This window comes from Micromonas commoda, chromosome 10, assembly GCF_000090985.2.
Source record: "Micromonas commoda chromosome 10, complete sequence".
Classification (NCBI taxonomy): Eukaryota; Viridiplantae; Chlorophyta; class Mamiellophyceae; order Mamiellales; family Mamiellaceae; genus Micromonas; species Micromonas commoda.
In genome coordinates, this window is record NC_013047.1 from 713,334 (window position 1) to 739,103 (window position 25,770).

The 25,770-nt window shown below is 65.9% G+C and overlaps 15 protein-coding genes across 15 annotated transcripts; 5 read left to right on the forward strand and 10 right to left on the reverse strand.

Annotated features, from left to right (window-relative positions):
* Positions 1–154: 154 nt before the first annotated feature.
* On the reverse strand, positions 155–2,125 carry MICPUN_102739 (small conductance mechanosensitive ion channel family; the record flags this gene model as incomplete). Its single annotated transcript, XM_002508747.1, has 1 exon — positions 155–2,125. The coding sequence occupies one exon, from the start codon at positions 2,123–2,125 to the stop codon at positions 155–157; it is 1,971 nt and encodes a 656-aa protein (XP_002508793.1).
* Positions 2,126–2,357: 232 nt separating this feature from the next.
* Positions 2,358–3,662, reverse strand: MICPUN_102740 (predicted protein; the record flags this gene model as incomplete). Its single annotated transcript, XM_002508748.1, has 1 exon — positions 2,358–3,662. The coding sequence occupies one exon, from the start codon at positions 3,660–3,662 to the stop codon at positions 2,358–2,360; it is 1,305 nt and encodes a 434-aa protein (XP_002508794.1).
* Positions 3,663–3,925: 263 nt separating this feature from the next.
* Positions 3,926–6,096, forward strand: MICPUN_95291 (predicted protein; the record flags this gene model as incomplete). Its single annotated transcript, XM_002508474.1, has 3 exons — positions 3,926–4,068; positions 4,326–4,386; positions 4,496–6,096. 3 exons carry the CDS (start codon positions 3,926–3,928, stop codon positions 5,879–5,881), a joined length of 1,590 nt encoding a protein of 529 aa, XP_002508520.1. The 3' UTR covers positions 5,882–6,096.
* Positions 6,097–6,246: 150 nt separating this feature from the next.
* On the reverse strand, positions 6,247–6,834 carry MICPUN_71829 (predicted protein; the record flags this gene model as incomplete). The annotated part of the gene is made up of 1 exon (XM_002508749.1): positions 6,247–6,834. A coding segment is annotated over one exon (588 nt), but the record flags the coding sequence as incomplete, so codon positions are not given.
* A 351-nt stretch (positions 6,835–7,185) lies between these two features.
* On the forward strand, positions 7,186–8,142 carry MICPUN_102742 (cation diffusion facilitator family; the record flags this gene model as incomplete). The annotated part of the gene is made up of 1 exon (XM_002508475.1): positions 7,186–8,142. The coding sequence occupies one exon, from the start codon at positions 7,186–7,188 to the stop codon at positions 8,140–8,142; it is 957 nt and encodes a 318-aa protein (XP_002508521.1).
* On the reverse strand, positions 8,141–9,693 carry MICPUN_61995 (hypothetical protein; the record flags this gene model as incomplete). Its single annotated transcript, XM_002508750.1, has 1 exon — positions 8,141–9,693. One exon carries the CDS (start codon positions 9,691–9,693, stop codon positions 8,194–8,196), a length of 1,500 nt encoding a protein of 499 aa, XP_002508796.1. The 3' UTR covers positions 8,141–8,193.
* Positions 9,694–9,807: 114 nt separating this feature from the next.
* On the forward strand, positions 9,808–11,949 carry MICPUN_86035 (protein arginine methyltransferase; the record flags this gene model as incomplete). Its single annotated transcript, XM_002508476.1, has 3 exons — positions 9,808–10,296; positions 10,399–10,686; positions 10,774–11,949. 3 exons carry the CDS (start codon positions 9,808–9,810, stop codon positions 11,947–11,949), a joined length of 1,953 nt encoding a protein of 650 aa, XP_002508522.1.
* A 5-nt stretch (positions 11,950–11,954) lies between these two features.
* MICPUN_109045 (predicted protein) lies at positions 11,955–13,749 on the reverse strand. The gene is made up of 2 exons (XM_002508751.1): positions 12,772–13,749; positions 11,955–12,664 (listed from the first exon to the last, which is right to left on the reverse strand). The coding sequence occupies exon 1, from the start codon at positions 13,717–13,719 to the stop codon at positions 13,075–13,077; it is 645 nt and encodes a 214-aa protein (XP_002508797.1). The 5' UTR covers positions 13,720–13,749; the 3' UTR covers positions 11,955–12,664; positions 12,772–13,074.
* Positions 13,750–13,889: 140 nt separating this feature from the next.
* On the reverse strand, positions 13,890–14,703 carry MICPUN_109047 (predicted protein). Its single transcript, XM_002508752.1, has one exon. The coding sequence runs from the start codon at positions 14,560–14,562 to the stop codon at positions 13,996–13,998; it is 567 nt and encodes a 188-aa protein (XP_002508798.1). The 5' UTR covers positions 14,563–14,703; the 3' UTR covers positions 13,890–13,995.
* Positions 14,704–14,849: 146 nt separating this feature from the next.
* MICPUN_62000 (predicted protein) lies at positions 14,850–15,491 on the forward strand (the record flags this gene model as incomplete). The annotated part of the gene is made up of 1 exon (XM_002508477.1): positions 14,850–15,491. The coding sequence occupies one exon, from the start codon at positions 14,850–14,852 to the stop codon at positions 15,489–15,491; it is 642 nt and encodes a 213-aa protein (XP_002508523.1).
* A 101-nt stretch (positions 15,492–15,592) lies between these two features.
* Positions 15,593–16,921, reverse strand: MICPUN_97984 (predicted protein; the record flags this gene model as incomplete). The annotated part of the gene is made up of 2 exons (XM_002508753.1): positions 15,593–16,267; positions 16,592–16,921. The coding sequence occupies 2 exons, from the start codon at positions 16,919–16,921 to the stop codon at positions 15,593–15,595; spliced, it is 1,005 nt and encodes a 334-aa protein (XP_002508799.1).
* Positions 16,922–17,736: 815 nt separating this feature from the next.
* MICPUN_97985 (set domain protein) lies at positions 17,737–19,113 on the forward strand (the record flags this gene model as incomplete). The annotated part of the gene is made up of 2 exons (XM_002508478.1): positions 17,737–18,914; positions 19,014–19,113. The coding sequence occupies 2 exons, from the start codon at positions 17,737–17,739 to the stop codon at positions 19,111–19,113; spliced, it is 1,278 nt and encodes a 425-aa protein (XP_002508524.1).
* A 92-nt stretch (positions 19,114–19,205) lies between these two features.
* MICPUN_91845 (predicted protein) lies at positions 19,206–20,433 on the reverse strand. Its single transcript, XM_002508754.1, has 3 exons — positions 20,381–20,433; positions 20,144–20,197; positions 19,206–19,805 (listed from the first exon to the last, which is right to left on the reverse strand). Exons 1-3 carry the CDS (start codon positions 20,399–20,401, stop codon positions 19,302–19,304), a joined length of 579 nt encoding a protein of 192 aa, XP_002508800.1. The 5' UTR covers positions 20,402–20,433; the 3' UTR covers positions 19,206–19,301.
* A 154-nt stretch (positions 20,434–20,587) lies between these two features.
* MICPUN_106164 (ATP-binding cassette superfamily) lies at positions 20,588–22,783 on the reverse strand (the record flags this gene model as incomplete). Its single annotated transcript, XM_002508755.1, has 2 exons — positions 20,588–22,515; positions 22,663–22,783. The coding sequence occupies 2 exons, from the start codon at positions 22,781–22,783 to the stop codon at positions 20,651–20,653; spliced, it is 1,986 nt and encodes a 661-aa protein (XP_002508801.1). The 3' UTR covers positions 20,588–20,650.
* A 65-nt stretch (positions 22,784–22,848) lies between these two features.
* Positions 22,849–25,490, reverse strand: MICPUN_62005 (predicted protein; the record flags this gene model as incomplete). Its single annotated transcript, XM_002508756.1, has 1 exon — positions 22,849–25,490. One exon carries the CDS (start codon positions 25,488–25,490, stop codon positions 22,893–22,895), a length of 2,598 nt encoding a protein of 865 aa, XP_002508802.1. The 3' UTR covers positions 22,849–22,892.
* Positions 25,491–25,770: the final 280 nt, after the last annotated feature.

The window sequence follows — 25,770 nt, forward strand, 5'->3', positions numbered from 1 at the left end:
GCCTCCGATTCTCCCAAAAAGCAGATAAAAAGCGGCCGCCACCGGCCACGTTTCCACGCGGCGAAGAATCATCAGCGTGGCCCGCCAGGACTCTTGAATTTTTACCAGCCAAGGGCGTCTATTCACAACGGCTACGCTACGCCACGGAGGATACTCACCTCGGCGCCGAGGCGTCCTCCTTCTTCTCCTCCTCCTTCTTCTTCGATTTCTTCGACGAGTCCGACGCCGACGCCGAGATCTCCTCGAGCGCCTCCGTCAACTTGCTCTTCTGCTTCTCCTTCTTCTCCTTTCTCCGCAGGTTCTCTTCCTCGTCGGGTAGACCCTCGTCGTTGAGCTCGATCATCTCCCTCTCGTCCTTCTCCTTTCGTTCCTTCTCGCGGTACCGCTCGAGCTCGGCTAAGATCTCATCGCTGTCCTGCATCTGCATCACGCCGCGCATCGGGACCGCCAGCCGCACGTCGTTCTTGCGCAGCGTCTCGAGGAACGCGCTCAGGAAATCCTGGTTGATGCCCGAGAACTGATCCTTGTTCTTGGCCTCCACGTAGAACGAGATGCGGCACATCAAACCCTCGGGCGTCACCTCGGACAGGAACACGCGCCTGTGCAGGCGCTGAACCACGCGTCCGTCGCTCTTCAACAGCGAGCGGTAGGCGCTCAACGCCGCGGCGACGCGCGCCGAGTCCGAATGCCGAATCAAGATGTCCTGCTTGATCCTCCACTGCTTCCCTTTCCTGGTTATGTTCAGCACCACCAAGGACGAGAAGAGCGAGTTCGGGACGTAGTACAGCTCGCGCTGGAACGACCTGATGGACGTACGAAACAGGCCGATGTCGATGACGTGCCCCTGGATGTTCTTCTCCTCCCTCGTCGAGAAGACGATCTCGTCGCCCGGCATGAACGGCGCCGTGGCGTAGAGCATCAGACCCATGAACGCGTTCTCCAGGATCTGCCGACCGGCGAGACCGATGGCGAGACCCGAGATACCGCCGAAGGTCACCAGCGCGCCGACGTTCACCCCGAGCGCCTTCAAACCCAGCACGATCGTCACCAGGTACGTCGCGATCGACGAGAGCTTGCTCACCCCGGCCAGCCGATCCGCCTGCAGCGTCTTGCCCTCGAGCTCCAACTCGAAAGCCTGCTGCTCGAAGAACCTGTCCTGCCAGCTCAGCGCCACCCGCGACAGCGTCGCCACCAGCGCGACGACCACGAGCTTCTCCACCACGGTGTTCAACAGCGCGGTGGGGATGATGCCGATGCGCTCGATGCCCGCCTCCAGCAGTCGCATCCCCGCGACGGTGACCAGCGCCAACTCAACCGGCCCGTACACGTTGAGCAGCAGCCAGTACAGCGGCGAGGCCTCGTACTGCTTCTCCGAGCGCGTGTTGGTCCACCAAAAGTACAGTCGCTTGGCCACCGGTTGCAGCGCGAACCGCAAGACGATCAGGGTTAATATGGAGAGGATCCCGTCGACGGTATCGGCGTTGGTTCGCGCCTGGTTCAGCCCGCCCTGCGTTAAAATCTTGAGGACGTTGTAGGTCACCTTCACCGACTTGAGCGCCGCGGCGCGGAAGGGGAGGTGGACGAGCGCGGCGATGACCACGGAGAGGAAGACGAGGATGACTGAGACGACGATGGTACCGCGGCTCAACTTGAACCTAGCGTCCGCATCGGCAGCCTCGGCGACCTCATCGTCCGCGCCCTCGCCCTCGCCCTCCTCCGTCTCCTCGTCGGTGACCGCCGCTGGGTCCTCGTTCTCCCCCTTCTTGCCCTGCTTGTTCTTCTTCTTGCCCTGCTTGTTCTTCTTGCCCTGCTTGCCGCTCGATTCGCCGCCGCCCGCGGCGCTCTCGGCGCCGGGGTCCGCCATGCGCAGCCTCCGCGCGGCGCCTCGCGGGCCACCTCGGCCGAAAAGGTAATCTCTGCCGCCTCCTCGCGTTTTGAAAGCGTCGCCGCGGGGCACCGGGGCGCGCACCCACGCGCGGACAGCGACGCGAGATCGCGGACCGCCGCCCGCGCGCGGTGACGGTCGCGATGCACACCCCACAACGAGCGAGCTCACCGAGTACATCTTCGCGCAAACGTGCTCGGCGCCCCGCTCAATGCCCAGGCGCGTTCGTGGCGTCGTCATTTTGGCGTGGCGGATAAAAAAAAGCAGAAACGGCAATGCGGCACAACCGCTTGTCGTCTCACTTAGGTCAAACATGAGTGGATCTTGCACAAGAATTCAGTCTTCAAAAAGTGTTTTTTAGAATCGAATTCGCCTGCGTGGCAAATCCTCTGGCAGCCGAGGGTGCCGAGGCCCGAATTCTCAATCGAACGAACGTTTTCGCCCTCTCCGCGTTTCAACCCCAACCTCACCCTCACCGCCGCGATCGTCTCGCCTCACGCCACGTCGCGCACACCGCGCTCACTCCCGCGCTCAGCACCCCGGAGAACTCCAGACCGAACAGGCACGACCCGATCACGTGCCACGCGAACGCGTTTCTCGCCGTCCTGACCATCGCGCGCCTCGCTCGAGCGGGTCGAGAAGAGCAGCCTGGTCGAGAAGAAGACCCGGGCGCCGCGGAGGACGCCACGAGGCCCGCGACGAGGAGGAAGTTGAGGATCGGGACTTTGATGAACCAGGCGTAGTCGTCCAGGTCTCTCCTCGGGCGTCGTCCGCGTGGGTCGGCACGGCGCGGGTGGGTCCCAACATTCGGTGGGTTCTCCCGCGCGTCCTCGTCCTCGCGTCGTTCAGTCGGCGGCGCCGGCTCGTCGTCCTCCGACAGCGGCACCGAGATGAGCTCCGAGCGACCACCCAGGTGCGGCGGTAGCGCGTCGACGCCGAATACCTCGACCAGTTTCGCAACGCCCCTCTCGCCGCCGTCGACCGTGACGATCTTCGGAGGGGTGTACTTGCCGAGGAAGGGCTTTACGATTCGCAGCAGACTCCTCGCCGCTCGACCGGTGGGGTACACGTAAAACCTGTTGAGCCTACCACGAAACCCGCGCTTGAGCGCCGTCTGCAGCACGCGTCCGAGGTTCGCGCAACACGCGATCCACGCCGCCGCCCTGAAGTCGCGCTCGCCGCAGGTTGACGCGTCGAGTAAGATGGTGAACCGACCTCCTTCGCCGTCGCCGGCTGTGTCCTCGCCGGCTGCGTCCTCGGCGTCGTCCTCGTCCATCTCGCGGCACACCGTCTCCAGTATCCACACGAACGTGTTCTCCACGTCCTTGCTCGCGCCTCGGCGGTAGGACTCCAGGTTCGTGTACACCGCCGGGCAGCCGTCTTTGTCCCTCGCCGTGCGCCACATGGACGGGGTGTGCAGCTGCAAGAAGGTGAGCCTCTGCGCGGAGAGTCGCCGTCGCTCGTCGGGCGCGTCCTCGATCGAGGCGCCGGCGCGGTGCACGGCCGGCGCATCTCGCGGGTCGAGGAGGCGCATGGTCCCCCGTCGTCGCATCTCGTCGCGCACCCCGGGATCGCGCCCGAGGTTGTCGTCCAGCAGGCCGCTCTTCGCCAGCCACTTGTCGTACTCGACGAGGAGCAGGAGAGTTCGGGTGGGGTCGTAGTCTCTCGTCGCGGCGAACCTTCGTATGAGTCGCCGGTCCTTCAGCCGCGGGCTCAGCGCGTCGACGTCGCGGTACAGCGTTTCCACCACCGCATCGCGGTCCTTCCACGACACCATGCGCGCCGGGCGCTGTCTGACTCGGCGCGAGGAGCCACGACTTCCTATCCGAGGCCTCAAGCCCGACTGAAAAACCTCCGTCGATACCAGCCAACAACCAGCACGTCCTCTCCCAGGTGCCAGGGTCTGGCTGGCTGGTGGACAGCTGTGTTTTTTTTGGAGACGACGCGGCCGCACACCGAGACGCGCGAGGCACCCCACGCGGTACCCGCCCCTCGAAGAGTCGCACCGCTCGCGCGCACTTTAACCAAAGTCACGCGACCATGCTCCGCCCGTCCAGAAGCGAGGCGCGCAAGAAGGGCTTCAAGAAGGTCATCGACGCCGATGAGGCCCGTCGCAAGCGCGAGGAGGGCATGATCCAGATCCGCAAGGACAAGCGCGAGGAGGCCTTCCTGAAGAAGCGCAGGTGCGTGCCTCGGGTCGATTCGATCGGTTCGAGGACGCGGATGGCGTGGCTGGCGCGTCGGGGGCGGTCACCGGCCGTCGTCGGCGCGTTCATCCGCGCGCGCCGTGCAGCCTTTTACCGCCCTTTTCAAAAAACTCGCCGTCGAGGGGTTATTTTCCCCCCGTCTTTTTCGCCGCCCCCGTGCGTCGTCCGCCCGACCCCTCGCCCCGCCACGGCGGCGTCGCTCACCTTCAACCGCCTCTTCGCTAAACTCACAGGGATGGCGCCGCGACCCAGGGCGATTCGACCTCGTCCGCCGCCACAAACAACGTCGCCAAGGTGCGCCTCCGTCCAGATCTTTCCACCCCCCTTTCCCACCGCACGCGAAAAACGGCGCCGGCTCGCTCCTTTTCCTCGCGCTGACCCTCGCTCCTCCCCGTGAACACAGCTGGAGAGCCTGCCCCAGATGGTCGAGGGCGTCAAGTCCAACGATCCCAGGATCCAGGTCGAGGCCACCACCTCCTTCCGCAAGCTCCTCTCCATCGAGCGCGCGCCCCCCATCCAGGAGGTCATCGAGGCTGGCGTGGTGCCCTACTTTGTCGAGTTTCTCAAGTGCGAGGCGTTCCCCCAGCTCCAGTTCGAGGCTGCGTGGGCGCTCACCAACATCGCGTCCGGAACCTCCGAGAACACCGGCGTCGTCATCGATTCCGGCGCGGTCCCCATCTTCGTCCAGCTCCTCCGATCGCCCTCCGACGACGTCCGCGAGCAGGCGGTGTGGGCCCTCGGCAACATCGCGGGCGACTCCCCCAAGTGCCGCGATCTCGTGCTCGCGCAGAACGCGCTTCACCCGCTCCTGGAGCAGCTCAACGAGCACTCCAAGCTCACCATGCTCCGCAACGCCACGTGGACCCTCTCCAACTTTTGCCGCGGCAAGCCGCAGCCCCAGTTTGAGCTCCTCCGCGACGCGCTCCCCGCGCTCGCGAGGCTGGTGCACTCCAACGACGAGGAGGTGCTGACGGATGCGTGCTGGGCGCTGAGCTACCTCAGCGACGGCACCAACGACAAGATCCAGGCGGTGATCGAGGCGGGCGTCTGCCGCAGGCTGGTGGAGCTTCTCGGCAGCAAGTGCCCGTCGGTGCTCATCCCGGCTTTGAGGACCGTGGGCAACATCGTCACCGGCGACGACTACCAGACGCAGATTGTCATCAACTGCCGAGCGCTCCCGTCGCTCCTCGCGCTGCTCACCGCGGATCACAAGAAGAGCATCAAGAAGGAGGCGTGCTGGACCATCTCCAACATCACCGCGGGTAACAAGGACCAGATCCAGGCCATCGTCGAGAACAACATCGTCCCGCCGCTCGTGTACCTGCTCGCGCACGCCGAGTTTGACATCAAGAAGGAGGCGGCGTGGGCCATCTCCAACGCGACGTCGGGCGGCACGCACCAGCAGATCAAGTACCTGGTGGAGCAGGGGTGCATCAAGCCGCTGTGCGACCTGATCGTCTGCTCGGACGCTCGGATCGTGACCGTGGCGCTGGAGGGCTTGGAGAACATCCTCAAGGTTGGCGAGGTTGACCGCATGGACGGCCAGCCCAACCAGTACGCGCAGTTCATCGACGAGGCGGAGGGCCTGGAGAAGATTGAGAACCTCCAGAACCACAACAACAACGAGATCTACGAGAAGGCGATGAAGATCCTGGAGGAGTACTTCGGCTTGGAGGACGAAGACGACCAGAACCTGGCGCCGGGGATGGACGCGGCCGGGAACCAGTTCGCGTTCGAGCAGCCCATGATGCCCCAGGGAGGGTTCAACTTTGGCGGCATGGGTCAGTAACACTCGGAAGATCCACGCGCCGACGCAGACGATATTTTTGACATTTTGACGGGTCCCGCCTCGGACGGGGGACAGGATAGCGATGACTCGGTCGCGCCTCGCGTAGGCAACCTGGCGCGACCACCCTTAGCTGACTTAACAACTCACATTCTGATAGCTGTTGCAGATTAGGACACTGTGCATGTTGTAAACGACGGGAAGCAAATCAGTTTTTGGATCGGTCTTTGGTTGAGTGGACTACTTTGTGCGTTTCATCACCACTAAAAAATAATCGTCGGCGCTATTCATCACGTTCCTCTGTCGCTCCCTCCGACGTACACCGAGTAGCTCAGCGCGTCCCTCTGCGGCACCCAGTCCTTCTTCCACACCTGATCGTACTCGAACGCAGCCTCCAGCAGCGTCGTCTCGTACCGACCGCGGCTCGTGTCCACGTAATCCAGAAAGTCCGGAGCCCCTGGATAAATCACGTTATCGGCGACGACGATCGTCCCTTTTCCGACGAGACCGGCGCCCTCCATCAGCTTGAGGTCGGGCAGGTAGCACTCCTTGCAGTGGTCCAGGAAGATCATGTCCGCCGCGACGCCCTCGCCCACCCGCCTCCTCACGTCCGGTACCCGCTCCGACCCCGCGCCCTCGAGGATCTCGACCGTATTCGCAAATCCCGCGAATCGCACAAGCTCCCTCGCGACGGCGGCGTGCCTGGGCTCGAACTCGACGCACGTCAGGGTGGCGCCGCGTGGTAAGTTGGACGCGGTCCATATGGCGCTGTACCCCAAGAACGTGCCGATCTCGACGGACCTTCTCGGCTGGCGCTCCTTCACCAACCCGGCGAGTATGCGTCCCTTCTCGTCGCCGAGCTTGTACATGGGGTAATACCTCCCGAAGGTGTCCATGGCGGTGAGCACGGACGCCGGGTCACCCTCGTTGGCCGTGGCCTTGATGTAAGGAATTATGTCCGCGGGCTGCGAGTAGGACCACTCCGCGAAGAAGGATGGGTCCTTGACGAAGTCGGTGGCGACGGCGGGCTTGGTGCGTCCCTTGCCGACGATGGCCGCTGAAGACCCCAGCAGCGCCGCGCGGCGACTCACCGCGACCCCTCGACGCGGCTCCTGCGCGACGTCGCGACTGCTCTCCCCCGTGCGGGCGATCGTCGTCGATGTATGCCTCGCGACGGGTGCCCGTCCTGAGCTCGCGAGGATCGCCATCCGCGCGCCTCGTCGTGTGAGCGACGTCTCGTCAACCTCATTTTATTGGACGGATAAACGCAATCGCAAAACCTCGCGCCCCACAACCGTCAGCGCATGATGGGCAGGGTTCAGGTGTGGCTGGTCGAGGCTCCGCTGCGATGGGCCCGGCTCCCACGCGACGGCAGGAGGCTCATCTCGTACGCGTCGATCCTCGCGGCGCTCTCGGTGCTCGAGCTCGGCGCGGGATTGGCGACGGCCGATGGCGCCCTGGTGCGGGACGCCCTGCACGTGCTCGCGGGATGCGCCGTGCTGATGCTCAACCTCCGGGCGCTGGTCATCGGGCACGAGCGCCCGCCTCGGCTCGAGTTGGTCGCCGCGTTCTCGGTGTCGTGCTTCCTGGCGTTCACCGTGCTGGCGCTGCTCGCGGAGGGGTACCGCGTGAAGGGCGAGTTGTTCAGCGAGTACAGACACCCCGCGTCGCTCATGGCGCCGTCGTCGGTGCGCGTCGCCGTCGACGCGCTGGGCGCCGCGATGTTCTTCACCAAGGGGGCCGAGTGGATCGGCGATTTCTCCAGCGCGCGGGAGATGAACCTGCACGCGCTCTTCCTCTTCGCCCTCGCCGACGGATTCCGATCGGCGCGCGTTCCAATCTCCCAGTGGGTGCACGACGTCATGGGGGGCGAATCTCAAAACACGGAGTGGGGCGAGGCGATGTTCGCGGCGGGATGCATCGTCTACAACGCGCTGCCGCTGATGCGGCGGACCTCCCGCGCGCTCTTCGGCGGCCCAAACGCCAGGGCGAGGATCGAATCGCTCGCCAGGTGCGATAAGGAGCTCAAGAGGATCCCCGGGGTTGCCGACGTCGTCGAGTCGAGGGCGTTCAAGGCGAAAGGTTCGGGGGAGCTCGTCGCGCACGTGACTTTGCGGGTGAGCGACGGCGTGGACGATGCCGTGGTCGTCAAGGCGGCGAGGGGGGTGTACAACGCGACGATGGGCGCGACCGGGGGGCACGTGGACTGCACGGTGTACCTCGAGAGGGATACTCATAGGGGACGGGAGGACCTGCCAAAGTGAGTGAAAAATTTCACCGATCGAATTCAAAACGCGCCCGACGCGGTTACTCGCTCACTTCTTGCCCCGCTTGTTCCCTTTCGCCTCGTCCCCATCCGTCCCTGCCTTGCGCTTCTTCGCCGCGAGCATCGCCTCGTACTTGGCCCGCAGCTCCCTCGCGTCCCGCTCCAATTTCGAAGCAGCCGCCGCGACGTTTCCTTTTTTCTTCGCCGGGTGAGCGTGCGCCGTCTTGCGCGCCGTCGCCGCCTCGAGCCTCTCCTTGAGCGCGCGCTTCTCCGCCTCGATCGCCGCGAGCTTGCGCGCCGCCTCGCACTTCACCCGAAGCGCCTCGACCGCCTTCTGACGATTCCGCTCGCGCTCCTCCGCCTCCTCCGTCCGTCGCCTCGCCGCGGTTTCCCGTTCCTCCGCCGACGCTTTAATCTTCTCCTCCCTCCGGCGCTCAACCTCCTCATCCGGCAGCGCCCACCGCGTCTCCACGTTTTGCAACTCCTTGCCCCAGAAGAGCACCCTGCGATAACGCACCGCCCTTCGCGCGCTCTCCGCGTCCTCGAAGACGACGGTGGCGTAAAACCTCTTGTGGTTCGGCCGAACGTCCTCGACGACGCCAAACTGCGAGTAAAAGTCGTACAGCTTGACGGCGAAATCCGTCCGGTGAAACCTCTCGAAATGTTTCCTCGCCCTCTCCGGCGCCATGAAGAACACCGAGCGCACGGTGCCATCCGCGGGCTCGGGAATCTCGCGCGCGGCGTCCTCCGGGAGGGGCGTCGGGTACGTCGGCGGGGCCACCTTGGGGCGGTGACTCACCGGCGGAACGTGAGCAAAGCGATCTCGCGGCGGCCCCGGCCCCGGCGGCGGCCCCGGCGGCGGCGGCGGTCGACGGTCGCGACCGTCGAACCGCCCTCCCTCGGGGGATCGCGGCGTCCTCCCGCGGCGGTCCCAGTCGTCTTGGGTCCGGCGCGCTCCTCGCGGCGCTCCTCGATACCCCCGATCGCGCGACGCCGATCTGGACCTGCCCGGAGATCTGGACCCGGGCGCTCTGTGCCCTCGTCGCCGCTCCGGTTCCTCCCGCGCGTCTCTCGCGCGTCTCTCGCGTCCCTCGCGCCGATCGTCCGATCGCCCGGAACCCGGCCGCTCGTCGCGGCGGTCGTCGACGCCGGCGTCGTCCTTCTCCTTCTCGCGTCGACCTCGCGGTCGCTCGTCAAGGCTCTCCTCGCTGTCCGACGATCCCTCCCCGTAGTCGACCTCGTCCTCCTCCGCGGTGCCGCCCGTATCGGCGGCGGCGGCGCGCGCGTCGTGTCGTTCGATCTCGTGATCGATCCTGGCGAAGAGCGCGTCCACGAACCCGCCGGTCTGGTCCTCGAGGAAGTCCGCCAGCTCTCGCGCGCAGTTGGCGCGCAGCACCGCGAGAGGCTCATCCTTCTTGAGCAGCGCGAGGACGTACTTTCCGAGCACCGCGGGGTCGGCGTCGGAGATGGGCGCGAGCGTCGACTTGATCCATTTAGACAGCGAGTCGATCACGGCCGCATCGCCGAGGGCGGCTGGCGCGGCGCCCATCGCGAACGTCGTCCCCAGAATTCTGATTCCGTTGTCGCCTGGCTCGTCAACATCACGATCCGATCTCGGACCGTCGTCAACACTCGTGCGTGCCTCCGCCGCCCCCTTGCGCTCATGCCGCTCGCGCGCCGGACCGATCTCGGCGACAGCGCCTACGCCGGGCTCGAGGTGGACGTCTGCGGCGACCTGCAGCGATGCCTCGCGGACACCCTCGCGGGCGGCCTCGACTTCCTCGTCGCGCCCCTCGCGCATCCGCGCCACCGCCGCCCGTCCGCCGCCGCCGCCTCCCGCGACCCGTCCGCCCCGGCGCCCGCGCCGTTCGCGCGCTCCGACCTGCTCCTCAACTCCGCGCAGTGGTCGTCGCAGGTGGTGGGCAAGACGTCGCCGTGGATCGACGCCGACTCGCCGTCCGCGCCGTACCGCGCGGACAGCGAGGCGGCGCTGCGACAGGAGCTCGGATGGGCCGCGCACCTCTCGCTGCACGCGGTGTTGCTCCCGCCGCCGCGGCTCGGCGCCGCCAACTACGCGAGGATCGTGTGCCAGTTCCTCGGCGCGCTGTCGCACACCGCGCTCTGGGTCCGCGTCCCGCTGGTCGATCCAGCCGTGGAGGCGGCGGAGGCGGCGGCGATGGATTCGATGGATTCCGACGACGCGCGCGGGTCATCACAGCTGGCGGGCGCAGTTGGCACAGTTGGCACACCCGAGTCGCTCGCGTCCGCCGTCGACGCGTGCACCCGACGCCGCATTCACGACCCGTTCGAGGCGTGGGCGTTCCTACGCGCCGCGTGCGAGGGCCACCCGCAGCTCGGGGTGTGCCTCCACGTGGGCGCGTCTCTTCCGAGCGACGGGGAGCTGGCGCGGTGGATCGGCGAACCGGTCCGAGCGATCGTCGTCGCCGAGGACGCGTTCACCACGAACAAGCGCGGGTTTCCCGTTTTACCCAAGCGGCACCAGGAGTTCCTGACGTCGATGTTGCGGCGGAACGTGCAGGTGGTGCTCCGCGCCGCGGGCGGCGACGGCGACACGGCTGGACGTCCGTCGGGCGGGGACGGAGACACAGCCGTCGCGGCGGACGCGGAGCCCACGCCCGCGGAGGCGGCGGCGCAGGCGGCGGCGTCGACCGGGTCCCGCGACGGATGGCACTCGACTCGGCGGCGGTGGGAGTATCTCGTCTACCTGTTCCGCAAGATCCCGGACGCGACGGAGCAGGAGCTCGTTGAGGCTGGGTACAGGGACTACCTCCAGGCGCCGCTCCAGCCGCTGATGGACAACCTGGAGAGCGCCACGTACGAGACGTTCGAGAAGGACGCGTCCAAGTACACGTGCTACGAGGAAGCCGTCTTGGCGTGCCTCAGGGACCGGGTCACGGACGCGGACGCGGCGGCTGGGAAGGAGACGGTGCTCATGGTTGTCGGCGCGGGCCGCGGGCCCTTGGTCCGAGCGTCCCTCAGGGCGTCGGAAAGGTGCGGGCGGAAACTGAGGGTGTACGCGGTGGAGAAGAACCCCAACGCCGTCATCACGCTCCAGTCGCTTGTGGCGGCGGAGGGGTGGACGAACGTGAGCGTGATGTCGAGCGACATGCGAGCCGCGGATCCGCCGGAGAAGGCGGACGTGCTGGTGTCGGAGCTGCTGGGATCGTTCGGCGATAACGAGCTGTCGCCCGAGTGCCTAGACGGCGCGCAGAGGTTCCTCAAGGACGACGGCGTGTCCATCCCGCAGGCGTACACCAGTTACCTCGCGCCCGTCACCTGCGCCAAGCTGTGGAACGACGCCAAGGCGTACGGTGACTTGGCTCACATGGAGACGCCGTACGTGGTGAAGCTGCACCGGTGCTCTCTGATTGCCGACCCGGCGGAGGTGTTCACGTTCGAGCATCCCAACCACGCGGACGTCGTCGACAACTCCCGGTACGCCAAGCTTCGGTGGCGACGGGAACCGAGGTCGCACGCGGCGACGATGCACGGCTTCGCGGGGTATTTCGATGCGAAGCTCTACGAGGGACCCGCGGGTAACGTGCACTGCAGCATATACCCGCCCACGCACACCATGGGGCCGACGGGCGAACCCATGTTCAGCTGGTTCCCGATCTACTTCCCGCTCCGATACCCCGTGCACGTACCCGCCGGGTGCGACGTGGAGGCGCACATGTGGCGGTGCATCGGTCCCTCGAAGGTTTGGTACGAGTGGAGCGTCACCGCGCCGGACGTCGGGCCCATACACAACGTCAACGGGCGGTCGTACTGGGTAGGCTTGTGATTTCTGCGTCGAGTGTATCATAACTACGAGGTGGCGCCGTCGTGTTCGGGGATTTGGTCGATCGTCGAAAGTCCGTCAGCTGTTTATCCACGTCTCCCCGGTTCCCGGCTCGGTCTCCATGGACGTGTTCAGGTCGACTCGCTCGTCCTCGTCGTCGTCGTCGTCCTCCTCCTTTTCCTCGAGCCGCCGCCGCCGCGCCTCCCTCGTCGCGCCCACCCGCGCCGTCTCGATGGCGACCCGCAGCTGCGCGCATCGATCCAACGCCGCGAGTCTGTCGTCCTCCACGCCCGAGAGCGCCACCGCCGCCTCCGCGGCGGCGAGGTCCGCTCGCAACGCGTCGACCGTTCGGGGGGGGTTCGTCCCGGACGCGTCGTTTTCGTTTTCGTCGTCGTCCGTTCGGGCCCCACCGTCCAGCCGGACCCTTCGCACCTCCTCCGCGGCCTCCTTGACCGCGCGAGCGTTGCACCTCGTGCACAGCCTCGAGGCGTAATCCGGGTCCTTGCCGAGCGCCGCAGCCTTGCGTATCTCGAAGCACGTCTCGCACGGTCGGAACCACAGCCTTTTGTTCTCCTTGTCGTCGGCACGCGCCTCCGCCTCCCTCGCGCGTCGCTCGAGCGCCTCGCCGTCGTCCGCGGTCGCCATCCTCCGGAGCGTCTCGTGTTCTTTCAGCCTGTCCTGCTTCATCCTGCGCAGCAGGGCCTCCTTCTTGCGTAACCTGTGAGAGACAACGGGAGGGGGACGAGGCGGGCTCAGCGACGAGGGTGCCGTCTCGGGTGAGAATGTGGTTCCACGGTAAACGCGATGGCGAGACACGGCGCGCACCTCTCCCTCGCGGCGTCGAGCTCCTCCTTCGCCTTGCGGCCGGCCTCTGCACGGAGTGCACGCATCTTACGCGCGCGCCCCTCCGCCGTCCAGCCCAGCGGCGGTGCGTCCATCGTGCCTCCACCAATGGTCGTATCGGAACTCCCAACGGAAAGGTAGTGCTAGCTCGTTAGCGGCGCAGCGCGTTATAAAGTTGTCCAAAGTTTGTATCTCGCCAGTCTGGCACATAGAGTACATAGTGCTCTTTACATCGTGCTAAGGGTCATTTACATGCGCATTTCTGCTCATGCGCGTCGTCAGGGCTCAGTCGTAGCTGAACTCGCACTTCTTCAGCTTCGGATTCTCGTCGCGGCACCCCGAGGAGTACCACCCGAGGATGCCGTCCATGTCGGCCGCGTCCTGGCACGCCGCCGGGATCAAAACCGGCACGATGGCGTCAAAATCTGCCTTCATGTCCACCAGCGGGAACGGCGGGAAGGGAAGCGTAACGCTCTCGTGGAGCCACACGATCTCGTGCCCACCGGGGAGAACCTTCGCGACCGCGGCGTCGATCTGGTCGACCAGGGCCATCCTCTCTGGAGTCCAGAAAACCTGACAGGATTGCTTACAGTACACGGGCTCGGAGTCCCAGCGGACCTTGAGGTGCGCGCCGCACACGGCGCCGGCCTCCTCTCCCACGGCGCGCGCGATGGCGAAGATTTTTTCCACGGTCTCGATGTAGCCGCCGGGGGATTTGTCGTTGTTGAGGATCTTATACGCGGCCTCGCACTCTGGGGTGGAGAGGGATTCTGTCGCCGCGAGAACGTGTCCGAGATCTGAGGCGACCTTGGTTCCGAGGTTGTGGCGCGAGAGCTTCAGCGCGAGGCCGTCGTGCGGGTTTGGGCGCGCGGCGGAGGCGAGCACGATCGCGGAGAACAAGCAAGCGACGACAAGGAACGAGCGAGCCATGGTGTCGTCCGCGGGGGCGTGCGTCGTCTAAGTGTTAACGTCAACTCGGAATAATTCTGACTCACCATTTGCCAAGGGCCCGATCTGCCCGATGGCCGGACTGGGTATGGGCAGTTGAAGTCTATTTCGACTTAAATGAGGCATTATCGAAGTTTTATGTAACTAAAAGTACGTCATCGATGCAACTTTATTAAGCATTAATAAATACGGGGTTCCGTGTGTTGCAGCGGGTGGACCCGCGGCGTGTTGGGAACCCCGTCCTTCACCCTCGCGCGCTCACATGACGATGCAGCATCCCTGTGACTTCTCCTCAGACTCGGAGGAAACGGGCGAGCCCGGCTGCGCGTTGAGCGGCGCAGTCTCCTCCTTCTTGTCGACCTCGACCTTCACATCCGCGGGCTTTGCCGGCTCAGCTTTGGCAGCCTCTGCATCAGCCCCGGCCTTCTCGGCGGGCTCGGGCTCAGCGGCGGCCTTCTCCTCCTCGGCGGGCTCGGGCTCTGCGGCGGGCGCCTTCTCGGGCTCGGGCGCCTTCTCGGGCTCGGGCGCCTTCTCGGGCTCGGGCGCCTTCTCGGGCTCGGGCGCCTTCTCGGGCTCGGGCGCCTTCTCGGGCTCGGGCGCCTTCTCGGGGGTCGACTCCGCAGCCGGTGCGATCTCCGCGGACACGCGGGGCGCCGGGGGCACGAACGAGGAGCTGGACGATCCCTCCTCGAGGAGCGGCTTCTTGGAAGGGGTGCCCTCGGGCTCGACGGGCGCGGGCTTGGGCTTGGGGACCTCCCCGGCGGGCTTGGGACCTCCTCCCGATCCGCCCTTGTTCCCTCCACCTTTTTTCTTGTTCTTACCCATGGTCAATCGGTATCAGGCTCGGGCGCGACGGTCGATGCCTGGCGCGCGTGTGACTCGGCGAGGAGCTCGGATCGCTCTGCGATGTATCCGGTGCGATCGGTGTGACGCGATCGGGGGGTTCACGCGGGTTCACGGGTGCCGCGGGGTCAGTGTCTGACGGGCGACCGTTGATCGAAAACCTTGATTGGGACTTTCGGCCGGACGACATCTTCTCCGGCTGCCGGACACGTCAGATTGGGTGCTGGTGGACCTTTGGGGCGACGGGGCACAAAGTAGCCGGACGCCGCATGCTTCCCGCACTTTCGTCGATCGTCGGTACCCAGCTCGCCGTACCGCCCGTCGGCGTCCACTCGACCCTCAAGAGCCTAGCCGCGCCGCGCCTCCCGCCCCGCGCAAAGGTTGCGGTATCCGCAGGAATCTCCCGGCGACCTCTCGGGTCGTCCGAAGTGACCACGAAGCATCGCGCCGCGCTCCGAGCCGGGAGCGACATGTCCTGGCAGCCGGACGACACGGGCATGGAGCCCCTGGCGTCGGCGTCGGGGCGATCCTCCGACTGGCAGGCTCGCCGCGGTTCGGACTTCGCCAAGGCGGCGACGCTCGTGTGCCACGTCGGGGCGGCGGTCATGTTCTGCGTCATCGCGTGGGCGCTCTACGCATCCACGGGAGGCGTCCCGGATAACACCACGCAGGTCCAGTGGCTGATCTCGAACCCGTGGGGGATCGTATCGCTCGTGGACCTGTACGTCGGGTTCACGGTGTTTTCGATGTGGATATGGTTCAGGGAAGCCGACGCGATCGTCGCCGCGGCGTGGACGGCGTGCATGATGACGACGGGGTGGTTGGGCGGATGTCTGTACGCGTTGATACAGCTCAAGAGACACAAGGGGGACTGGCAGGGGTTCTTCATGGGGCACAGGGCCGAAAGGTGAGGCGCGGCCGTCTCACGACCGATTCGCACGTCGCGTGTCGTGTCGCGTTGAACGATGAACCGAAGCAGTAACATAAATAGTCGTCGTACACGGACCCGTCGTCACTTGTTGATGGGCCCCTGCGACCTGCCCTCGAACCCGGGTCGGTTCCGCTTCTTCTCCCGCTTGTCGATCTTCCTCTCGATCTTAGCCTTGACTCGCGACTTGAGGTTGTCCTTGCGCTTCTTCTGACGGTCAGCCATCTGTTCCTTCTGGAAAGCCTCGCGCTTCTCCCACTTCTCCGCGGATTTCTTTTTGCGCTTTTGCTCGTTCCGGACCGATTTGCTGAGGAGCTTCGGGTCGTCGAGGACCTTCTCGCCGCCGGCCCTGGCGAGCGCCGCGCTCCAGGAGAACTTCTCAGCCACCCTCTGCCCCGCGACCGTCTCCTCGCCGCCCGCGTTCGCGATTTCCCTGCGCTGATCGAGCGCGCGAGCCAGGAGAGTCTCCTTCTTGGCCCGCTTCCTCTTGGGCGCGCCGATGGCCAACTCGCCCATGTCCACGCGTCCAAAGTCGAAGTTGTCGTTGGCGCCCTTATCCCTGATGGGCTCGTCGGACTCGGAATCCGAATCGGCGGTCCGCGCGTCGGAGCCGTGCGCGGCCTCCGCCTTTCGCTTTCGCTTCTCCGCGTTCTTCTCAGCCTTGGTTTTCTTCTTCTTTTCCCGCCACTCCCTCGCCTTTGCAGCCTTCTCCGCGGTCTCCTCCGCCTTCCTAGCCACCCGCGACGCCTCGATCTTAGCCTTCAAACGAAGACGGAGCTCCTCGAGCCGGTCGCCGCCGCCGCCGTCCCCGAGGGACCAGCCCGCGGTCGTCGGCGGCGCCCCCGCGGCGGGCGCTGCCTTCGCACCCTTCGTCCGCGCCGCCGAAGCGTCATCCGCGGACGGGTCCAGTTTCGCGCGCGCCCTATCGCCGTTTGGGGTCCTCATCGCCGTCTTCTTTGGTGGGGTGTCGGAATCGTCGTCGTCGTCGTCGTCGTCGTCGTCGTCGTCGTCGTCGTCGTCGTCGTCGTCGTCGTCGTCGTCGTCGTCGCGCCCCTCCTCCCCATCGTCGTCGTCGTTGGAGACGTCATCTTCGAAGTCGGATTCGTTTTCAGACTCGGGCTCGTCGGAATCTTCCTCGCCCTCGGCGCCCGGTCCGCCTTCTGCGCCCTCCTTGAGCCTCATCTTCTCCAGCGATGTCATCGCGTTTCCGGGCTGGAGCTTGGCCCGCAGCGCCTTCTTGGAGTTTTCCTTCGCCGCCTGCTTGGCAGCCGCCTTGGCGCTCTTGGTCTTTTGGAACTTGGACCACTCCGGGTTCGCCTCGTCTGGAACGTAGTATCGGGCGGGTATGAGCTCGACGAGGCGGTCGAAGAAGTCGCTGTGGCCGGCGACGCGCTCTTCCAGGCTGACCGCCATGGCGCCCGCCGATGTATCCGGTCGAGAGATGATGGTGCTCGTGCGGGGGTTGGGGCGTCAGTCTCTTCGACTGCAATTGTCCGTGAAATCGGCGCCGACAAAGATTGTGTCGGGGCTGGTCCTCTCCGGTGGGTTGCCGGATGCGACGTGCGATACGTCGGCGTCGCGCGTGCGCGTGGGCTCAACTTCGCGCGACGGTCGTCGGCAGTGAGGTCGGGCAATCCGGACGGTCCACTGCGCTTCGCGCGGCGCGTATCTGACGGGCGCGGCGCGTTTCTGAAACAATAAAAAAGTTGGAAGGCGGCGGTGCCGGCCGCCGCGAGTTATGGCGAAAAATTAAACCCTCGATTTTATGTGGAGTTTCTTGAGTCATCCAGCGGTTCCGGCGCCACCAACGCAACCGCCTGGTGGAGGAGATCTTCGCCCCGCGCCGTTCTCACAAGATAAGAAATGGGGTTGTCGATACGTCGCGCCCGGCGCACTGTCGGCGACGCCCTCGCCTCCAGCGTGAAGGTATCGGGATCGTAACGCCGATGACCACGGCGTCATCTACCCTCGCCGCGAGCGCCGCGCGCGCGACCGTCGCGTCGCGTCGCGCGTCCGCCCCGAGCTCTCGCCGCGCGCCGCGTCTCGCAACCGCCCCGCTCGCCCGACGGGTCTCATCATCGTCGTCCGCGAATCTCGCCCCCCGCGCGCGCGCGATCTCGGATACCGACGTCGCTCAAGACTCGGAGGCTCTCCCGGAGACGCGCGCGAGCGACGATGAGATCCCCGCGTGCGTCGGCACCGCGACCAAGGAGGAGTTCATGCGCTGGATGACGACGCAGCAGGCGCTGCCCGCGCAGAAGCTCGAGCTGGTGGTGGACCTCCCCGAGGGCCGTGGGCTCGTCGCCACCGAGGAGGTCCGCCGCGGCGAGTCCCTTCTGGACATTCCCGAGAGCACCCTGATCACGGTTGAGCGCGCCATCGCGGAGTCCAACCTCGGCCCCGCGCACGCCAACCTCCAGGAGTGGTCGGTGCTCGCCGCGTTCCTCGCCGAGCAGGCGCTGGCGATCGACGCGGGTGCGGACGGATCGCGCTTCGCCACGTACGTCAGGGCGCTTCCCAGGCGCACGGGCGGCGTCCTGGACTGGCCCGAGGAGGACGTCAAGGAGCTCCTCGCGGGTTCGCCCTCACAGCGCGCGGCGATGGAGCGACAGGCCTCCGTCGACGCCGCGATCGACGAGATCCGCGCGTCCTTCCCCCAGCTCACGCCCGGCGCGCTTCGATGGGCATTCGACGTGCTCTTCTCGCGGCTCATCCGTCTGCCCAACCGCGGCGGCGCACTCGCGCTGGTGCCGTGGGCGGACATGCTCAACCACAGACCGGGGTGCGACGCGTACATCGACGACACCGGCGGCGCCGTCTGCCTCTCGCCCGATCGCAGGTACAAACCCGGCGAGCAGGTGTACGCGTCTTACGGTCCGAGGCCGTCGTCGGAGTTGCTCATCTCGTACGGCTTTGCGCCAGCCGTGGGCGAGAACCCGGACGACGAGTTCGAGGTGGTGCTCGGCATCGACCCGAACGATCGACACGCGGACGCCAAGGCGGACGCGCTGAGGCGCATCGGGTTGTCCCCCGTCGAGGCGTTCCCGCTCAAGCTCAACGGGTACCCGAAGCAGCTGCTCCAGTACGCATCCTTCGCTCTGTGCGACCCGGATGACCCGAAGGAACTGCCGGGGCTGGCGGAGAAGGCGCTCATCGGCAACCGCGCGGTGGGGGGGCTGCTGGGCGCCATCACGAAGGGGAAGAGGGGGACGCAGGGGGAGGTTTTGGGCGGCGTCGCGGGCGAGATTGCCGTTCGCGAGCTCCTCGCGGATATCACGTCAGACGCGCTGTCCAAGTATCCAAACACGCTGGAGAAGGACAGGGAGATTGCGACGTCGGACCCGACGAAACCGGCGGGTAAGCAGGCGAAGAAGAAGAAGAGCTTCCTCGCCGAGCTGCGCGGGCCGTCCGAGGAGGAGCTGAAGAAGTTCCCCGACGCCGACGCGTGGGTGGGGGTGTTCCCGGAGCCCGTGCGGCAGACGCAGCGATCGGTGGCGGCGGCGAGGGTTCGAGTCAGCGAGCGCCGGATCCTCGCCAAGACGGACTCGGAGGTGAGGCTGCAGCTGAGGAAGCTCAAGGCTTCGCAGATGACGGGCGGGAACTGAGAGGGCTTAAGGGGGGTTTTAGGGTCCTAGACGTCACTGAACACGGCATTTAACACGCGAGAAAGTCGAGCGAACGAACGACGCGATACTCTGATGAGCACGAAAGCGAATAATCTCTCGCGTTACAAACCCCCCCAATACTCTAAGAGTCTCTACCTCCGCGAATCGCGTCCAAGCGTCTCCGACGCTTAGGCGGACTCCTGGACGGGGAACTCGAAGACGACCTCCTTACCGGTGAGCTTCTTGTACACGCCCGCGAAAGTGTCCAGCTTGTACTCGGTGGTGTTGCGATCCTTGGGATCGAGGTACACCTTGAGGAGCCTGGAGCCATCCAGCCTGTAGCGCTGGCGCTTGCCGACAATCTCGGTGGGGTAGACGAGGTCCTCGAGGAGGGCGGTGTGGACCGCGGTGAGGGTGCGAGACCTGGGCCTGGCGCGGGCGAAGCCGGAGGAGGGAACCGGGTTGATGCGGCGGGTCGCGACGAGCACCACATCCTTGCCGCTGAACTTCTTCTCGAGCTCGCGCACCAGCCTCTGCTGGATCTTGTTGAACGCCTTGAGCTTGCGGAAGGGGACGTGGATCACGACCGCGGTGCGGCCACCGGACACGTCAACCTCCTGCGCACCGTTGATGTAGAGGTCCTTGAGCTCAGCCTTGAGCTCGTTGTTGGTGGCCTCGAGGTCGAAGAGAGCCTGGAGTGAGGGGGGAAAAGATTGGAGGGTGGGAAGGTCAGTCCGGTGTTCCGCGGTGTTGTTTTCGCGTCGACGAGCCCGACGGCGTGCGCGCGCGGGCCGAGCCGCGACGATCCGGGGCGCGTTCGAACGCGCGCGGCGGTTAGTTCGCATCCGATACACTCCCGCGCGGCCGAGCGTGGACGCCGCGGGTCCTCGATTGACCACGCTCGCGCTCGCCGCCGGACTGCGTCTCTCGCCATTTCTCGGCCCGCGCGCACTGGAAAAAAACCCTAACGGCGATCCCTGGAAAAGCGGGACCTCGCGCCGGTGTGTGGGGCCCGGGATCCGACACGCACCTGAGCAACCTCCTTCTCGAACTCAGAGAGGGCGGCGCCATCGTCCTTAACGATCTGTTGGGAAGAGAAAGGGGCGAGGGATCCGTCAGCGTCTCGTCTCGGCGGCAGTCGATGGCTCGCGATGGCTCCGGGTCTCGGCGGAAAACTAGGGCTCGATGATGAGCCGCGCGGAAACGCGAAGCCGAAGCGCGTGCGACGGCGCCGCGTGGGTGGCATGCAGCTCGGACGCGTGCTCACCTTCTTGCGAATCGCAGACATCGTTCCTGCGGCTAGGCGGTTAACCAAGCGCACGTACAAAAGGGTCGCACGTAGAGCGGGATGCCTCCCTTTCTTCAACTTGCGTCCAGATTCTCACTGATGGATTTTCAGTTGACGATCAAACGTGACCGTATTCGCGCTGAATCGCGGTCCTATTTTCTTCAATTACGAGTTGCGTGAAATCTTCAAGTGGATGTGCAGTTTAATATTTACGCGGTATTACGCGGTATTCATGGTTAACTAAATTCATCACGCCATGGCGGGCATTGGCCTGTACTTGATCCTGGTCGGCTCGCCGCCCCCCATGCGCTCCTTCCTGTGCTCCTCGTACTCGTCATACGATCCCTGGAAGAACGTCACCTGCGAGTCCCCCTCGTACGCCATGATGTGCGTGCATATCTTGTTCAGGAACCACCTGTCGTGGCTGATGCACATGGTGACGCCGTTCCAAGACGTGATGGCCTCTTCCAGCGCCCTCAGCGTCGTCACGTCGAGGTCGTTCGTGGGCTCGTCGAGCATCAGGACGTTACCCCCCGACGTGAGCGTCTTGGCGAGCTGCAGTCGATTGCGCTCGCCGCCGGAGAGCTGCCCGACCTTCTTCTGCTGATCGGCACTCTTGAAGTTGTACCAGCTGCAGTACGCCCTCGCGTTGACGGTTCGAGAACCGAGCGAGATCTCCTCCGCGCCGCCGGAGAGCTCCTCGAAGACCGTCTTGTCGTCGTTCAGCGAATCGCGGCTCTGGTCCACGTACATCAGCTTGACCGTCTCGCCCACGACCACCTCGCCCTTGTCGGGCTCGTCGATTCCGGTGATCATCTTGAACAGCGTCGTCTTGCCGGCGCCGTTGGCGCCGACGATGCCGACGACGGCGCCGGGCGGTATCGCGCAATCGAGTCCGTCGATGAGCAGGCCGCGGCCCTCGTACCCCTTGGACACGCCCTTCACGTCCACGACGACGTCGCCGAGGCGTGGGGCGGCGGGGATCGTGATGCTGTCGAGGTCCGCTCGCGCGGTGAACTTGTTAGCCTCGTCGCAGAGTTCCTCGTACGCTCGAAGGCGAGCCTTACCCTTCTTCTGTTGGCCCTTGGCGTTCTTTCTCACCCACTCCAGCTCCTGGTTGATCGTTCGCGACAGCGCGTCCTGCTTCTTCTGCTCGGATTCCAGCCGCTTGGACTTGGACTCCAACCAGGCGCTGTAGTTGCCCTCGAACGGGATGCCCTCGCCGCGGTCGAGCTCGAGGATCCACCCCGCGACGTTGTCCAGGAAGTAGCGGTCGTGCGTGATCGCGACGACGGTGCCCGGGAACGTGGCGAGGAACTTCTCGAGCCACGCCACGCTCTCCGCGTCCAGGTGGTTCGTGGGCTCGTCCAGGAGCAGGATGTCGGGCTGCGCGAGGAGCAAACGGCAGATGGCGACGCGTCGGCGCTCGCCCCCGGAGAGGTTCTTCACGAGCGCGTCACCCGGGGGGCATCGAAGGGCGTCCATCGCGCGCTCCACGGTCCTGTCGATCTCCCACGCGTTGGTGGCGTCGAGCTTGGTCTGCAGCGCGTCCATGCGGGCCATCAGCTTGTCCATGTCGCAGTCCGGGTTGGTCATGTCCATCGCGATCTGGTTGTACTCGTCGATGTCCTTCTTCACCGACGCGACGCCCACCTCGATGTTCTCCATCACCGTCTCGCCGTCGTCCAGGGGGGGTTCCTGGGGCAGGTACCCGACCTTGATGCCGTCGTCGAGATAGATCTCGCCGTCGAACTCCTTGTCCACGCCCGCGAGGATCTTCATCAGGGTGGACTTACCCGCGCCGTTGGCGCCCAAGATGCCAATCTTGGCGCCGAGGTACATCCCGAGGTTGATGTTCTTGATGAGCTCCTTCCCGGTTGGGGTGACCTTGCGGACCTTGGAGAGGGAGAGGATGATCTTGCGGGTCTCGGTCTGGTAGGCGGAACCCTCCTTGACCTTTCCCGGGGATTTGTGGCCTTGGTTGCCTCCGGTCTTCGCGCCACCGCCGGCGGTCTTCGCGCCACCGCCACCGCCACCGGCCTTGCGCTTGTCCTTCTTTCCCGCGACGACGCAGAGGGATCCGCGGCGGTTGGCCTGCTGACGGGACGCGGTGCCTGTTGATGAAACGAAGAAGCGGGACGCGAAGGTAAGTGAGCGAGGGCGACGCATGGTCGGTTTCGCAGACGGCGCGGATGCGCGTCGACGTGTCGGGAAATTGTCTCTTTTCAGATAAGGCGGTTGTCAATGGCGCGGCTCCGTACCGGCGAGGGCGGTGCCCGCGAGGCTACCGCGCAGGCTGAGGCTGCGGGAGGCGACGCGCGTCCGGGTCTGCGCGCGCGCGCCGACCGCGAAACCGACGATGGGTGTACAGAGCGTGGCCATGTTGCAACGATATGTGACGGTGCCGAAACCCTCGGGCCGGGTTTTGGGACGTGTCCGCATTCTGTGTTTTCATCGGCCGTTTTTTTGCAAACTCTACTCGCGACGCGCCTCAGAGCAGCGAGAACTCCTTCGCGTCGACCGCACCCCGCCCCGTGCGACCCGCCCCAGCTCCCACCCCCGGGTGAACGTTCATCCCGGCGAACATCGGACCCGGGGGTTCGGGTCTGTACCCCAGATCGGTGAACAACGTCTCGAGGTTGTCGCCCGCGGAGAGCGCGGCGGTGAGCTGCTCCGTGGCGGACGACACCCTCGGCACCGCCCCCGGCGGCGGCGTCAAACGCATGGGCGTAGAGCCACGAATAATGGGCGTCCCGCCAACCTTTCGCGTTGCCAAAGTTCCCTCCCCCGCGTTCGCATTCGCGTTCGCGCCCCGTAAAAGATCCGTCGCCGCACCCGACGCGGCGAACGGATCCGCGCCCCCTCCGATCCCTCCAATCCCTCCGGACGCGGCGGTCGCCTCGACGGACGCGGGCGGTCGCTTGGGAGGGGGCGGCGCGGGCGGCGCGGTGGCGACCCTCGCCTCCTCGACCCGACGCAGCATCCCCCCCAACACCCGACTCACCGTCCCGATCTGCGCTCGGTTAAGACCCGGCGCGAGCATCAGCGGACACGCCAGCGGCAGGCACCTGGACGCGATAAGGTTCACGCCGCCCACCTTACCCATGGCGTCCGCCACGCCCAGCACGCACATCACCGTGGCGGCGGCGCGGTCGTTCGCCGCTATCCGGTGCAACGCGTCGAGCGTCGCGTCAAACTCGGGCACGGCGAAGCACGGCGCGATCTTTCCCAGCGCAACCAACGCGTTGACCCTCACCGCGGCGGCCGTGGTGTCCACCGCGGTCTTGTGCAGCAAGGGCACGACGGTGCATCGCAAAGTCTCGGGAGTCACCTTGTGCGCCGCGGCCGTGACCTGGCGCAGGGCTTCCTCCTGTACGAGCACCTCCGGCGCGGCGACGCCTCGCAGGACAGCCGGGAGGACGTACAGTTCGAAGGTTTCAGGGGAGGGCACGCGGTCCGCGAACGCCGCCGTGGACTTCAATATGGTGCCCAGCGTGTGACCCGTCGCGGTGGCCAGGAGAGGCGCCAGGTGGGGCAGCGTCCACTCGCTGAAATCCGTCGGCGTCTGCCGCTCCGCGAGGTTGAGGATCAGCGGCAGCACCAGCGGCTGCAGCTCGGGCGTTCGAAGCTCCGTGAGCAGCGGGGGTAACACCCTGTACTGCGTCACCCGCGCGTCGAACAGGTCCCAACGACCCTGAAGCGACTGAAGAAACGCGGCGCGAGACAACACGTCGCTCTGTATGAAACCGTCCAGCTCGCGAAGCGCGGCGAGGCCGACGTCGTTGGCGAACCACGCGTCACTTGTAACATCCGCCGAACCGATTCTTTTCCCCGGATCCTCGGCGCACATCCTCGACACCACCGACGCGCACCCGCCGACGAACCGCGCGTTCGCCAGCCCGCGTCTGTACTCTCCCTCGCCGACGTCGCCCCCGCCGACGCTCGCACAGCACGCCTCGCCCAGCAGCGGCGGATTTCCCGCCAACTCGTGGACGATGGCGCCGAGGGAAAAGACGTCGGCCGAACCCGTCGGCTCCGCCACGCCCGCGCCCACGTACCCGCCCTTCATCGCCCCGAGCACCAGCTCCGGCGCCACGTATCCCGCGGGGGGAACCAGCGGCAGAGGTCCGGTGACGAACGCCTCGCTGTCCGAGGAACCGTATCCCACGTTTAGCGGTTTATTCACGGCGCCCGAGGGTCCGAGGTAAAAGTCCGCCTGGTTGCCGCCATCTGTCCCGCCCCTGGCGTGCGCGAACGCCCCGACGCCGATCTTCCAGTCCCCGCGGCTCGTCACCACCACGCACCCCGGGTTCAGCCCGCGGAGCACCAGCCCGGCGGATTCGTGGATGAATCGTAGGGCACCCGCCAGCGCCGCCGCGCCGTGTTTCACCTCGAGCTGCGAGAGCTTCGTCGCTGCGAGTCTCGCTCCCTCGGTTTCTCCGCGCGACGGTCCGCGTCCGGAAGACGAATCGGCGCCGGCGGCTCCCACGGCACCCCCTCCCGTCGCCTGCTCCAGCGACTTGGCGCGTTCGCGTCGCTTTCCCGCGAGGTTGGCGCCCTTGGCGAGGATGTCAGCCGCGGAGGCAAACACGGGTTCGGTGACGAGCGCGAGATGCGTTCGGGTCTCTTCGAGTGGCTGCTCCAGCCGCAGCACTCCCGGGTGCCTGAGTTTCAGCATCCGCGAGGCGTCGTCGCGGATGAGTTGCAGCATCTGCTCGACCTCCTCCTTGGAGTGCCGGCCATCCTCGGTGAGCGCGCGCTTGTCGAGGAGCCAGACGCTGACTCTGGAATTGGGCGTCGTCGGGTCAGCGGCAGCAGCGGCGGCAGCGGCAGCCTTGCTCGTGGCGCCCCCCTTACACCTTCGCGTGGCGTCCACGACGGTGAACAGACACCCGGGTCCACCCGATGCCGCGACCGGGGCGTCGAGGTCGTACTCGCGCGTGCAACGCAGCGCACCCGTGGCCGTGGACGCGGCGTTGGCCACGGCGCCCTTCGCGCTGGCGTACGCCGAGATCCCAGCCTCGTGCGCAGCCTTGGACGCCTTCCCCGCGGCCGACTTGAGCGCGCCCTTGATGCTCTTGAGATCCATCGGCGAGAGCGGTGAGGCGAGGCGCGATAGCGAACCGCCCCGACCTCCCTCCGCGCCTCCCCGCCCCACGGGTGCCGATTCTGTGTTCGTTCTGGAAATTTTGTTTGTCGTGAGGCCGCGCGTCTGATGAGAGATCTCGGCATTAATCCGATCGACACGAGGTCGAGTGTTATGGCGGGCACGCGTTCAGCGACGGCTAAGGCTGCGGCGGACATCGAGGATGCGAGGCACGTCGCCGCGCCGATGGCTCACGTCCTCCTCGTCTGCCTCCAGGCGTGCT

What these genes read in the sequence shown, in the direction of transcription:
- MICPUN_109045 (XM_002508751.1), bottom strand. Translation starts at nt 13,719, where the DNA reads ATGGCTCGCTCGTTCCTTGTCGTCGCTTGCTTGTTCTCCGCGATCGTG.
- MICPUN_109047 (XM_002508752.1), bottom strand. Translation starts at nt 14,562, where the DNA reads ATGGGTAAGAACAAGAAAAAAGGTGGAGGGAACAAGGGCGGATCGGGA.
- MICPUN_91845 (XM_002508754.1), bottom strand. Translation starts at nt 20,401, where the DNA reads ATGTCTGCGATTCGCAAGAAG. An exon ending in TGTCTGCGATTCGCAAGAAG is followed by an intron (nt 20,198 to 20,380) that starts GTGAGCACGCGT and finishes TCTTCCCAACAG; the next exon opens with ATCGTTAAGGACGATGGCGC. An exon ending in TCGAGAAGGAGGTTGCTCAG is followed by an intron (nt 19,806 to 20,143) that starts GTGCGTGTCGGA and finishes CCCTCACTCCAG; the next exon opens with GCTCTCTTCGACCTCGAGGC.